The 14,753-nt window shown below is 45.4% G+C and overlaps 1 protein-coding gene across 1 annotated transcript in view; it reads left to right on the top strand.

The window, feature by feature from the left end:
* Nucleotides 1-14,753, top strand: part of LOC147718324 (cysteine and histidine-rich domain-containing protein 1-like) — a 63,612-nt gene that overhangs the window by 31,586 nt on the left and 17,273 nt on the right. Inside the window, exons 5-7 of the mRNA XM_086966697.1 lie at nucleotides 4,508-4,611; nucleotides 11,755-11,813; nucleotides 12,966-13,036. Coding sequence (XP_086822823.1) covers nucleotides 4,508-4,611; nucleotides 11,755-11,813; nucleotides 12,966-13,036 — 234 coding nt within the window. The remainder of the gene's footprint in view (nucleotides 1-4,507; nucleotides 4,612-11,754; nucleotides 11,814-12,965; nucleotides 13,037-14,753) is intronic.

Below are 14,753 nucleotides of genomic sequence, written 5' to 3'. Positions count from 1 at the left end.
AAACTCTGTTCCCCAGCTTCAAAAGCGACCGCTCTAGCCGTTATGCCACACCCTGGCTTGGCAGCCGTGTCTCTCATTTCTCCTCCCCCTCCCCACAGCAATGCCAAGAGCATGTTATGCTACCACATTCTCGCCTTCATTCTCTGCCACACTTGGTTGGTGTCTGTTGGCTGTACTCCATGTAAGCTAAATATGGACTGACCTGTACATATGTAGGAAGCGAGTTTGACCAGGTTGTTTCCGATTCGGAATTGTTATACACTTTTAGACTTATTTTTGACTATATAGTTAAAATGTTGTGTGGCACAAACGGTCGCTCCTATTATCTTCCACTGCATACAGTATCATATGTAAGTTCAGTTTTTCCACTGAGCTAAAATAATGTGTCCAACACTTTTTTTTTGCTGTTCTGGAAAGTGTTTTCCCTGTTCATTTCATGCTGGTGTGGTGCAGCCTTGTAAATAAATGTAAATGTATGAAGCTTATATAGCGCATGACTTACCCTGGGGCATCTCCGCGCTTGCTTAGGGAACCCGTCCTGGTATTCCCCTGTGAGATAACCCTGGCAGGGTATCCACAAGGTGAAAGCCAGGCATCCCACCGTGAGGGGCCGATGTGGAGATTAAGCAAGCTATTGCCCAGAGTCGCAGAGTGTGAACCCGTGAGTCAAGAAGGCACCAGAGCGAGAATTAACGAGTCCGTGGAATTATTGAGCCCAAGACCCGCCGAGGCGGGGAATTGAACCCTGGTCCAGGGCCGAACTCAAGCTCCAGGTCTGCCGCCTCTAACCCCTGAGCCACACTTCTCCACTGTAGTAAAGCATGCGAAACCCTTTCTCACTTGCTGGTCCTAACAACTCATTCCTTGGCGGCCCTGGGAGCTTCGAGTCATGCTACAGTTATGTGAGCTCTGATGGACCTTTGCCAACTGTTCATCTGTTATACTTTGACTGTGGGTAATTATTTCTGTCCTCTGGCACGACGCTGCAAACCCTACAGTTGTCCAACACAGGATATTGTTTTATGTTTATAAACATTGGAACTGCACCGCCTATGATCCCATTTTAATAGCGAATATTTTTGAAATAACTAAAGACGGCAGACACAACATTAAGCTCGGGTGCTGGACACATTTTTTCAGCACCACCACAGCATCACTCAGCACCACCACATTATCACTCAGCACCACCACATTATCACTCAGCACCACCACAGCATCACTCAGCACCACCACAGCACCACTCAGCACTACCACAGCATCACTCAGCACCACCCCAGCATCACTCAGCACCACCACAGCACCACTCAGCACCACCACAGCATCACTCAGCGCCACCCCAGCATCACTCAGCGCCACCCCTGCATCACTCAGCACCACCACAGCACCACTCAGCACCACCACAGCACCACTCAGCACCACCACAGCATCACTCAGCGCCACCCCAGCATCACACAGCACCACCACAGCACCACTCAGCACTACCCCAGCATCACTCAGCACCACCACATTATCACTCAGCACCACCACATTATCACTCAGCACCACCACAGCACCACTCAGCACCACCACAGCACCACTCAGCACCACCACAGCACCACTCAGCACCACCACAGCATCACTCAGCACCACCACAGCACCACTCAGCACCACCACAGCACCACTCAGCACCACCACAGAACCACTCAGCACCACCACAGCACCACTCAGCACCACCACAGCACCACTCAGCACCACCACAGCATCACTCAGCACCACCACAGCACCACTCAGCACCACCACAGCATCATTCAGCGCAACCCCAGGTTATAGGTGTCACATTTGCGAAAGTTATAACTATTGGCATTGTAAATGACAAAGCTATTAATTTAGCTATTTTCAAAACCAACACATAAATAAAACAATTGTCATTTACAAGACCAATAGCTCAAACTTTCCTAATGCGAGACCTATTGCATTGCAAATGCTTGTTATCCATCCTAACTATGAGACTCCTGCGGTCCTCTGTTTTCTGCACTCAAACAGAGCCTTAAACTCTCTTGTAAGGGACTCTGATGCACAAGCTGGATGTGGAATGGTTCACAAATCAATATTAAAGTCTGCACAGGCTCTTTTTAACATGTCTTCCACTTCTGCATCCACAACATCCCAGGGCAGGCGATCTCCTGCCATCAGACCTGAGCACATACTATCAAGTACAAAATTTATTCTAACAGACTGTGGAAATTCTGCAACAAATCTCTGCAAAGGATATCTTTTGGATCTCAGACATTCTGATTCTTGAGTGTCTTTCCTTTCTTGCTTGTGATTGGCCCGAAAGCCTTATGCAGAGGAAGAGGTCACAGACTGCTGGGCTGTGTGTCTTGAAGCAGTCATCAGGGCCTTACACAGCAACTGGTCTCTCACAGTCCAATGTCTCCCTTCTTTGTTGCACCACCTCCTGGCCTAAAATGTTCCCTTCAAGGTGGTGGGGTTATGCCGCCAGAAGTAAATATGTTTTGCTGCCAGGATCTTCCTAGATACCTGCCCCGGTGTCAGTGGTCTCCATGACGGCTCGTCCCTTGGTGCTCGTTTTGCATTTGTGGGGAGACGTGTGTGTACCTATCCAGTATGACCCATGGAAAGGGACCGGGCATCTTAAGGGTCATTTTCACAGTCGGTCAAGGATGATGAGTATTTCCTCTTCCTGAAGGATGCACATGTGCTCTCTTCTGCCCCCACATCTCTCCCCTTGCATCTTATACTTTGGGTCCTGCGGATTTGTAATATTTGAATTTACCACATGCGCCTCTTCATAGGACAGGGTGAGGAGTGTGTGGCAATGGTGGCAAAGATCACCAGTCATGTTTGTGCCCACAGATGGCTGTGCAAGAGCTGTGCGTCCCAATTGTAATTCTAAGGCTATAGAGGTTGGTAGGTAAGGCAGAGGGGTGGCAGTGAGTGAGAGAACAAATGAGTCTTTGTGTGTGTGTGTGTGCATGTGACTTTGTGGGCACCTGCATATTTGTGTACATGTGACTTTGTATGCACCTGTGTGTGTGTGTACATGTGACTTTGCGTACATCTGTGCTTGTCTGTGTGTAACTTTGCATGCACCTGTGTGTGAATGTAACTTTGCTTGCACCTGTGTGTATGTGTACATGTGACTTTGCGTGCACCTGCATATTTGTGTACATGTGAGTTTGTATGCACCTGTGTGTGTGTGCACATGTGACTTTGCGTACATCTGTGCCTGTCTGTGTGTAACTTTGCATGCACCTGTGTGTGAATGTGACTTTGCTTGCACCTGTGTGTGTGTACATGTGACTTTGCCTGCACCTGCATATTTGTGTACATGTGACTTTGTATGCACCTGTGTGTGTGTGTAGATGTGACTTTGCGTACATCTATGCGTGTCTGTGTGTAACTTTGCATGCACCTGTGTGTGAATGTGACTTTGCTTGCACCTGTGTGTATGTGTACATGTGACTTTGCGTGCACCTGCATATTTGTGTACATGTGACTTTGTATGCACCTGTGTGCGTGTACATGTGACTTTGCGTACATCTGTGCATGTCTGTGTGTAACTTTGCATGCACCTGTGTGTGAATGTGACTTTGCTTGCACCTGTGTGTATGTGTACATGTGACTTTGCCTACACCTGCATATTTATGTACATGTGACTTTGTATGCACCTGTGTGTGTGTACATGTGACTTTGCATACATCTGTACATGTCTGTGTGTAACTTTGCATGCACCTGTGTGTGAATGCGACTTTGCTTGCACCTGGGTGTATGTGTACATATGACTTTGTGTGCACCTGTGTGTGTGTGGACGTAACTTTGCATGCACCTTTGTGTGAACATGTGACTTTACGTGCACCTGTGTGTGTGTGTACATGTGACTTTGCATGCTCCTGTGTGTGTGTGTGTAGAAGCTGATAAGCATGTGAAACCTACCACATCTTTTCCCATGGGCATGTTTAAGTTGGCTCTTCCTACTGAGCATGTGGAGCCTGGCAGTACCTATTACTTGCATCCGGAACTGACAAGAAGACTGCCTGATGCTAGACAGGTGCAGATTGCAAATTCTAAAACATTGGCTCTTTACTGTTGATTTTCTGCATTTGGGGGAGACTTCCCAAGCCTCCACCAATGTCTTCAAATGTTATCCTGTTTCGCCCAGAGGCGCTGGCCCAGTGCACTAGTAAATGGAGCATTGGCTACTAATCCTGCTTTCAAATCTCCTTTAGAACCACCACTAACAGACAAAAATGGTTCATGAATTGTTATAAGCCCCAGTGGCATTGAAGTGTTCTTTGGGAGTTTGGTTAGATGTGTAAGACTGAGCTAGTGTGAATCTCAGAGATACAAGGAGGAACGTTTGGCAGATCACTAGGGGGGCTTCTGGGGGTGTCTAAAATCCTTCCACAGCCCAGCTCTGGAAGCTCCTGAGATTGGTAGGTCTGGAGGAGTGCAGCACTCAGTACCAGCACTCACCTCTACTGAATATTATCCATTTTGGTTCCAGATCCGATGAACCGAAGCAGAACCTGTCGATGAAAGTGTCCAAGTCCCTGGAGCAGAGTCTGCAGAAGCTGGACCTGGGCGCCGAAGAGCAGACGGGGAAACCCGGTAAGAGCTGACGTGCTGGATAAGGGGTTTGTTTGGTGAGTAAGAATAAGTGCAGGTGAATGAGAATCCTTCCAGAGAGATCAGTGCAGGGATAGGAGAAGGGCTTGACCCAATAGCTTAGTCAGGAGCAGTGGGGCACCTCTGTACAAAGAGGTCAGTGTTAGGAGTTAGTTGGAAAAAACATAGAGCAATGACAGTCATCTACCTGTGACAGGTAGAGGGCCTACTGGGAGTTAGAGTACAGAGTTACAAATTATATTACACCCATAGAGCTGTGCGCAGAGTTTAGATATCTATGTTGTGGAGCTTAGCAGCACCCTTGGCTAATACAATGGAATAGCCCCAAGGTGTTTACTGCTGGTTTGTATCTATTCTTAAATGTGAGTTAGAACCATTATCTGTATCAAACTGGTGAATTAAGTGAACTGTAGGGAACTTTAAGAATATATAATTATACATTTCAAAACAAATTACTTCAATGTATTTATATATGGAGCAGTATTTGTATAACGTGAGGCAAACTGTGAACCGAGTCGAGTTTGTCACTCGATAGTCTACGCAAAGTCTTGTTGGTCCATCAGATGTTAGAACTAACATCTTGGGGCATGCCATAAATGGATCTGACAATCATACCTGCTGTATGATCACTTTATTAGAACCATGAGTCCACAGACCGGAGGAGACCGGGCCGGGCGCACCCCCCTAACAACGAAGCAAAGGTAAAACACTGAGGAAAGGCTCCTCAATAAGAAAATAAAATAAAAGTATAAGCACTCCTCCTATCGAATCATTACTAACACAAGTTCCACCCTCTGTACTATACCTGGTCATCTAACATACAATGACCACGAGAGGCTCTAGAAGCAAAACCATGAAAAAAAACATAACAACTACTGTCGGTCCAATCGAACAATTCTTACATAAAGTAAATGAAACCATAGATAAAACAGTACTGTTGATCGACCGCCGTGTCTCATATGAGCTAGATCAAGCACGGCGCTCATCGATGGGTATCTTGGCACAGGCTCAAACTCCAAATGCGATACCCTTAAATAAGTCAACCATAGATACAAACGTCGAAATACACGCATTACCAAATACCGTCGACCTATCAGTAACCACACAACTGTCACAACTGTCAAACTCACAATCATCACAGGACCTCGAACAGACCCCCGATATCTTTGCAAGTCCACAACCAACAAACAATGACTCAACGCAGCCAGAACTCAGAGGCATAAGGGAAGGAGCAATCCCAAAACAGAACCCCTTACAATTACGATCTAACAGTCCAGAACACATAAGTGCCACAAACTCAGATATTGTTCGACATGCTAACCAACAAATTCAACAGAACATCGTTACTACAGAACCCTCTAAGAACATCTTATCCGATGTCCTTACAGTCGAAGACCACGCAAACAGATTTAGCACCAACAAGAACCGTCAAGATAAACCGATTCCTCGTGCGGAAAAAAGCACAAATCACTCTAAAGTTGACACATTTCTGTTAAACAAAATCTCGGAAATAATAAAACACCAACTACAACCTTTACAAAAAAGTCTCGAAGTAATAGAAAAACAAGTGGCCATAATAATAGCCTCCGCAAAAACAACCACCAACTTAAGGAAAAACGATCTTCCTGTTCCTCTAGGCGCCGCCATCGACTCAGGAAAAAGAAATGTAATCAACCCTTCAAAACAAACAGTTAACAAACCAGTCACCACCAATTCCACAAAAACCACAATGAAAACAGCGAAAGAACCAGAAAATAAATCCACGAATCAAACCAACCCTGTAAAAACAAAGCCTGATCAAAATAACTTAATCCTCACTTCAGGTACTCAAAACCAACTAATCACAGATTCCACTTCAACAAATGCTAACCAGATAAAAAAAACTCCCAATCCACCTACTGCAAATACTCAAAGACTTGAACAAACGCAGACCCACAACAGCAAAACAGGACAACCTAATAAGAGATGGAGAAAGGTAGTAAATCTCCCTCCAGAGGCAGCTCCTTTTGTAGCCATATTAACGGGTGTCCCCGAACTAGGCAGAGACTCAGACGAACCTACCTGGTCTCTACTAAACAAAGTACGATACTGGTTAAATATCAACAGGCCCAACCACCCTAACAACATTTCCAGAATAAACACGGTAAGAAGGGTTTCGTGGATTGGCCACCAGCCAAAAACAATCCCTGGAGACTGCATAATCGTAAACTTCGAAAATCCACGGGCAGTCGATCACACTTGTTCCTGGGATACTCCAGAATATAACGAAGGAATAAATGTCAAACGCCTATCCTTTTTCTACCCCCGACAAACCCATCGCTCCGAGGACCCCACTTGGCCATCAAATTGGTCCTGGAGCCAACCCGAGCAAGGACCAAGAAACTGGCACCAGGGAAACAGGGGACAAGGAAATAGCCAGAGGTTCCACCCGCAGGGGGACTGGGGATACAAACACAGCGAACGAGGTGACTGGAATTTTGGCAGAAGACCACATCATCAAACGTATAATGAACCATGGTCGGGAATTCCGACATTTAACCACTTCAGCTGTCTAGATATGGTCGACTGACCACCATCTCAACCCCACTCCCCAAGTCTCCCGCATAAAACTATCACGTTACCATTTTCGTCACCTAGTGTTTCTAAAACAAATACCACAGGAAAAGCTCAATGTTTAACACAGTTAAGAACAAAAGACGTCACCTTAAAACAGGGAAACCCAAACGGAGCCCGTCAGACTGAAACCAGACAACAATATGGTAATCTGGTCCCGGGTTTGCTGAATCTGTCATTATCTCCTTTTAAAAAGCGACTGCCTGAAACAAATCAGATTGTTGACGAACCAAACTCAATGGCACATGAAAAATCCGCCCCCCCTAAGAACCATCTCATAGACAATATAAACAAAGTTGAGCGGAACCTGTTGTTCTGGAATGTGGCGGGCCTTGCAACCAAGCACCAAGAAAAAGCCTTCTTGGACCTGGCTCATACAAATGATTTAATATGTCTGCAGGAGACATGGATGAACGACCCAGTTCACCTAGCGGGATACAGAACATACTTCTCGAAAGCAACAAAATCACAATCAGGGAGAAGCAAAGGTGGACTAACAATATACATTTCGAACCTTTGGCCCTGTCAGGAAATAACGCCTATAGTTCTTCATCAGAACTATCAAATAATCAACATCAAAGTAACTATCCATATTTCTTATACAATAATAAATTTTTACAACAACATGAGCTTAGTGGATCTAAACAAAACACTAAGTGAAATCACAGAAGTAATAAACATGCAAAAAATCAAATTCGCAAAAATCACACACTCAATAATCTGGGGAGGAGACTTTAATTTACACATCTGCGGCCAAAGTAACGGACCCACCTGTGGGATCACTGATGAACATGATAACCCTCTAACTCATTTTGTACATACGGAAGAAGGAACTAATACACAAGCCACTATGTTCGAGTTAGACTTAGGGTTTGCGAATATGATTATGTCACCAACAATCCCATTCACGTCAACCTTTCACGGAAGAGGGGCACAAACATTAATTGACTATATCCTGGTTTCTACCATCAATGCAGATTGTATAAAGCACTTTGAAGTGATTAACAACGTACTTAGCGACCACTATCCCCTCAAATTAACATACCTTGAACCTGATCACCACAAGAACCCAGTAAAGGATCACCTTACTCTATTGCAACAAGATAATCTCACGCTAAACAGGTTGAATGGCTTCACCCTAAAATGGGGTATTCTAGATCAAGAACTAACTACCAAAAGAATAGTGGAAAAATGCAGGTCACTTATCGAAAACTGTCTAAGTCCTTCAGCTGGCGCTGACGAAATCCTGAACGACTATGACAGAATAGTGAAAACCATAGGAAATGAATTAACCAAGCCCAGAAAACAAAACAACACACAAAGAAAAAGATGGTTTAACACCAAGTGTACAAAAGCCTATTCTACCCTAAAGAAAGCCCTAGCAAAGAAAGAACGAAACAGGGAAGAGATAGCCAAACTACGGAAAACTTACGCGCAAGCACTTAAAGAACGGAAAAAAGAGATACAACTCAATCTCTGGTCTCAGCTTTTAGATAGTAGTTTGCAAAAGGACAATATAGCATTCTGGAGAATAGTCAAGACTCCTTTCCTAGCCGGGAATAAGGAGGGTCCATCCTTAGACATCGCAATTAACGCGGAGGACTGGGTGATGTACTTTTCAGAAGTCTTTGGAGAGGCAAAAACCGGAGTCCCAACCACTGGACCTGTGCTCCCATCAGTGAAGTACCTGTTAGATATACACTTTACCATCAACGAGATACAGAAAGCCATTAACTCAGCAAAAAACGGAAAAGCGCCAGGTCCAGACTCCGTTCCAATGGACCTTTACAAATTGCTCCCCGACCTCTGGTCCCCACTTTTAACAAAAGTATTGAATGCAGCCAAGGAAAGCAATCTCCCTAAATCATGGTCAACATCAATCTTGATTCCCATCTTCAAGAAAGGTAACAGAGACAGTCCTTCTTGCTACCGACCCATCTCACTTCTGGACTCTGTGGGTAAGATGGCAGGAAGGATCCTTCTCGAACGTCTCCAGGAGTGGTCTAGGGAACAGGAACACGGGGTCCTTTCAGACCTTCAATACGGGTTCAGGGCTGGCCTGAGCACCGTGGACCAAGTTCTGAACTTAACCCTACTGGCCGCAAAATACACAACCGTTAAAAAAACTAGTCTCCACCTGGTCTACGTTGACCTCATGGCAGCGTTTGACTGTGTGGTACATACAAAACTTTGGCTAATTATGCTGGAAATGGGGATTGACCCTGCAATTGTGGATTTTTTACGTGAGCTATATTCTGATGCTACAGGCAAGGTAAGATACGGGCTGGAAGGACAACTTACAGACAGCTTCCCAATACGGAAGGGGGTCAGGCAGGGGTGTGTACTGGCCCCCTTCTTATTCACGCTGTACACTAACGGACTAGAGGAAGCAATGCTGCAGGGTACAAAAGACTTTCCAACAGCTGGACGACGACCAATCCCAGCATTGCTATACGCCGACGATGCGGTGATTCTTGCTCGAACTCCAATACAGTTACAAAAAGCTGTAAACAATTACTGTACCTTCATGACCAACCTCAATCTGAAAGTTAATATAAAGAAAACTTTCGTGATGCATGTCGGCAGTAAAGGGAAAAGGACGAAAACAATCTTAGTAGATAACTTACCACTCGAAACAACAAAAACCTACCCATATCTTGGAATCACCATCGACGAGGAGTTCAAATGGAAAGATGCAATTAACTCCCGCAAGCTATCGCTCATACGAACAGTCGGCGCTCTAAAAGCCTTCTCTCTCCGCCTAGGGAAAAAACCCCTGGCAGAGATGTTAAAGATCTATAATGCAAAATGCATCACCACGGCCATCTTTGGAGCAGGAGTTTGGGGAACGGCAAATGCTGAACAAATCCAAAAGATCGAAAACACCTTCCTCAAATTTTTACTAGCAGTCCCTAAGAGTACGACCACCTTTGGATGCCACTTAGAACTTGGACTAGAATACATCTCAGATCTTATCAAGATCCAACCCATAATGCTATGGCGCAGAATATGGGCAACGGAAGAATGCACACTCACAAGAGCAATTACCGAGGACTGCATGAACCTAGAGCACATGGAAAAGATTAAGTGGCTTCATTACGTAAAAACCTTCCTCACAGATATCGGCCTTCTGAGGTTTTTTAATGACCCACAGTCAGTCACAGACATAGCAAAAAAGGAACTAAAAAAGATATGTCTGTCCCACTTAAACCAACTAAGACTGATGTCAGAAATAGGTAAACCGTCGGTACAACATAGCCTCATGATACAAACTGTTCCATCCATACAACCATATCTACAGGAAGACCTGACACATTTTGAAAAGTTACTGCTAACCCGTTTCAGGTTCAATCTTTTCCACATCATGGTTTCATTCCCCACCCAAAACAACTGGACACATATTACAACAGTGTGCCCCTGTGACTCTAATTCATCCCAGTCCACAATCCATGTTCTCTTCTTCTGTACCTTTTACACTCCATTCCGAAAGAGATGGATATTACCAATCTTAAAAGCAATGAAGGCCAGAAGATGTCACCCAGCATTCCTGGCATTACAGTTCTTGGATAATCCTCTAGTCTCAAGATCCGTGGCACACTACCTTAGAGTGTGCCTTAAACACCGTACGAACTTATGAGCATTCTGAAAATCCGTCTTAACATAGTCTCTAGCAAATGTATTGTACAGTATTTAGAGATCTAAATTTTTAACACATATTATGAACTTTTAAAACGTCTTTTTTTAATTAGCGTATTTTACTGTATAAATTTGTACTTTTGTGGCTTCCATATTGAAACCCGAATAAAGTTAATTTTGATTTGATTTGAGTCCACAGTGTGATCATGATACTCATCATCATTGATCATATCGGGACAGCTAGAGAAAGTGTTGCTGAAACTGCTAACTATCCACCTTAGCTCCTTTACCGGGGTTGTATTAGTTCTTCAGTGAATATCAAATTAGCCGCAGTGTTTTATCTGAAGCCTGGTGCAGTGGATCCCAAATGCTGTCTTCTTCCTGCTGCAGACAACATACTCATCTATAATGTGGTATCAATGCGTTCTCATCATATGCACTGTGTGAATCCTTGCATCTTTAGGAGAACCAGTTCAGGTGGTACTGGTACGAACCGCAGGAGCCATTCATGTCCACAATGGCAATGAGTTTGGGTAGCTTCCCCCATTAGTGTCGGTGCCTCAATGTCTGCACTAACAACAGTCCACCACATGGTGGCCCTGCATGTCTAATTTTGAGATGAGCACAGCAGCAGTGTTTAATAATTCAATATACATTAAAAAGGAATAATACTTACTGTCCTTGCCATTTTTATAGCTTTGGGTGACCTGGAATAGTCTGTAGTAGTTGTGTTGGTACTGTCACTGTCAGCACTGGCAGGGCAATGGGTCGTGCATGCCTCAGTTGTCACATTAGAAGGGCCCTGGCACTTACCTTTTTTACAAATTAAGCACTACAGAGATGTAAATAAGTAATGACCGCTTCCTTTCCTTGCAGCGGACTCCTGCACCACTGTAGTGGTTGGTACCACGTGTAAGAACTCCGGGTGCCGAGAGGTGAGTTACTTGCCCATCACAGGCCTACAGTGATACAACCAGGCATGTAGACAAGTACAGATATTTGCAGGCACATACTCCATATGGGCACTCAGCAAAATCCAGGTATAATACACTGGTACACACACACAGGCAGTCACTATGGTGTGTGGGCGACCGGCCAAGCAGCAGCCACCGCTGTGCCTGTATGACACTGCGGGAGCACTGTGTGCACTCCACTACTTGCAGCAAAAAGATGGGCACTGGAAGTGGAGAGACAGCAAAGGAAGCTGAGAGACGATCACAGGAAGTGGGGAGACAGCAATGGGAATTGAGAAACAATCATAGGAAGTGGGAGAGAGCAGAGGAAGCTGAGAGACACTCACAGAAAGTGGATAGACAGCAATGGTAGCTGAGAGACAGTCACATGAACTGGGGAGACAGCAATGGGAATTGAGAGACAATCACAGGAAATTGGGAGAGAGCAGAGCAAGCTGAGAGACACTCACAGGAAGTGGGTAGACAGCCATGGGAGCTGAGAGACAGTCACAGGAAGTGGGGAAATAGAAAAGGAAGCTGAGAGATAGTCACAAGAATGGCGACACAGTAATGGAAGCTGAGAGATAGTCACAAGAATGGCGACACAGTAATGGAAGCTGAGAGACAGTCACAGGAAATGGAAAGAGAGCACAGGAAGCTGAGAGACAGTCACAGGAAGTAGATGGACAGCAATGAGAGCTGGGAGACAGTCACAGGTAGTGAGGAAACAGCAAAGGAAGCTTGCACGAACTTAGAGGAATGCAGAAGCAAAGACAGCTGAGGGACAGTCAGGAATGGCGACACAGCAAAGGAAGCTGAGAGAGAGTCACAATAATGGAGGGATAGCAAAGGAAGCTGAGAGGCAGTCACTTGAAATGAGGAGCCAGCAAAGGAAGCTGCGAGACAGTCACAGGAATGGCGACACAGCAAAGGAAGCTGCGAGACAGTCACAGGAAATGGAAAGAGAGCACAGGAAGCTGAGAGACAGCCACAGGAAGCAGAGAGACAACAATGGGAGTTGAGAGACAGTCACAGAAAGCAGAGAGGTAGTCATGGGACCAACAGGGGCAGGAGACAGGATGGGGGGGGGGGGTACTCGATCATCAGCTGGTTGTGAGAGTGTCTCTTTGTTAGTCCTATCAAGGTGCTGAGAGTGACGTGGAAGTCTGTATCCACCACCCCGGGGTGCCTGTCTTCCACGAGGGGTAAGTGCCAGAACCTGTTTTTTCCTCCTCTTTTCACCTTTGCACCTCACCCTGCTCTCTCACTTCCTTTCACCCCATCACATTCCTCCTTCCACCATCCCTGCCCCCTTGTCCCATCATGCTTCACTCCTGGACTTCATAGCGCCCTCTGACACCAGCTTAGACTTCTCAGCTCAGGTGAATGCTTCATTAACTGCAGCATTAATGGCCCCACCCAAGCTCCCCGGCCTCCAGCTTTAGCCCGCCTCTTCCGCCCTTCACTTCCGGTCTGAGTGCCCCGAGATGCAGGAAGCAGAAGTGAGCCAAAGTTCTGTTGTAAATGTGCACAGCCCAATGACGACACCAGCTTTCCTCCCATCTATTAACTTAAAAACTTGGGGAGTTATTTACTAAAGTGTTTTTTCTGGCATGGCGCAAAGCGACACAAAGCATTACAAGCATTCACTTTCCATTATAATAAGGAGGGAAATTAATATTTTGTGGAGAAAGCTCTAAATACAGATTAGAACCCACTGGTTGAATTTCTCAATAAATTCTCCACTTTGGAGGAAATTCAGTCGGTGGATTCTGCTCCGTATTTAGACCTTCCTCGTGAACTAGAGAATTTTCACTTCCCACCACATTCGAAATGAAGCGCGTACTCCGATGCATTCATGCCAACAGACCGACTCATGCTGGAGACTCCCAATTTTTGAAGCCAAAAGTTCTTTATTTTAGGTGACTACCACCTAAAATTTCCTCTGCTGTGATATAATGTGGCGCAGTGGCCAGGGTGCCCGACTCCGCATCACAGGGTTCACAGTTTGAACCCCAGCTCCGTGGCAGGTTAGCCCAGCACCATGTGACTCTGGGCAATAGCTCGCTTAATCTTCCCAACGGCCCCCAGCACCGGGATACCTCTGTCGGAGGTAGCTGTGCGCTTTACAAATGCTGGCATTTTTATAAGCTAGTTGGGAAAATGCATTCACCCGATTATTTTTTCAAAATGTCCCACTTCCCAGTTTGAAGGTGTTGGCATCCATGCTGATAGGGCAGGTCGACTCGTCCCCTCTCTTTAGGGGGTCTTTCTTGCTCCTCCTCCTGTGGGCGCCTTACACTCTCGCTTCTGTGCGCTGAGATGGTAGCGCTGCGTGCGGACTCGAGTTCTCAGGTTTGCTCCAAACAGCAGTTAAGCAGAAGTCTTCAGAGGGGCTGTGAGGACTGTCGCGATAGTGCTTCGCGATGGCCCCACAGATTCTGACGCGGCACTTCACAGATCCGCTCTGGTCACTTGTTCGGTTTAGCAACCTGTGTAGCTTTTCAGAGTAGCCATGGCCTTTGATTATTTGCCTGTTCCACATCAGTGTGATATTGCAGTGATAGAGACAGGTATTTTATATATATTTCAGCCTTTTATAAGAGCTAGGAACCCGAACTAGCCCCTATGTCACTTGGACATCTTACCCCAAATATTGTGCCACAAAAATATTGTATGAATGTAGGTGGGTACTGCACTCTATTTTACCATTTAATTTATATGTTTGTTCGGTACGCGTGCAGCGTTAGATTAGTGCCTGCTCACTGTAGTAAATCATGTATGTGGCCTGGTCCCAAAAGGTCACCAGGGCTCTAACGCGCACTGCTGTTAATACAAATACTCCAATTGTACGTTTCAACAATTTTATCAGAAGTTCAAAAAAGTATTTAAAGTTTCACTTTACAAGCATATACATTGAAA

The sequence above is a fragment of the Lissotriton vulgaris genome, chromosome 4_1, assembly GCF_964263255.1.
Source record: "Lissotriton vulgaris chromosome 4_1, aLisVul1.2, whole genome shotgun sequence".
In the NCBI taxonomy this organism is placed as follows: domain Eukaryota; kingdom Metazoa; phylum Chordata; class Amphibia; order Caudata; family Salamandridae; genus Lissotriton; species Lissotriton vulgaris.
This window is presented reverse-complemented; position numbering and strand designations above follow the sequence as displayed.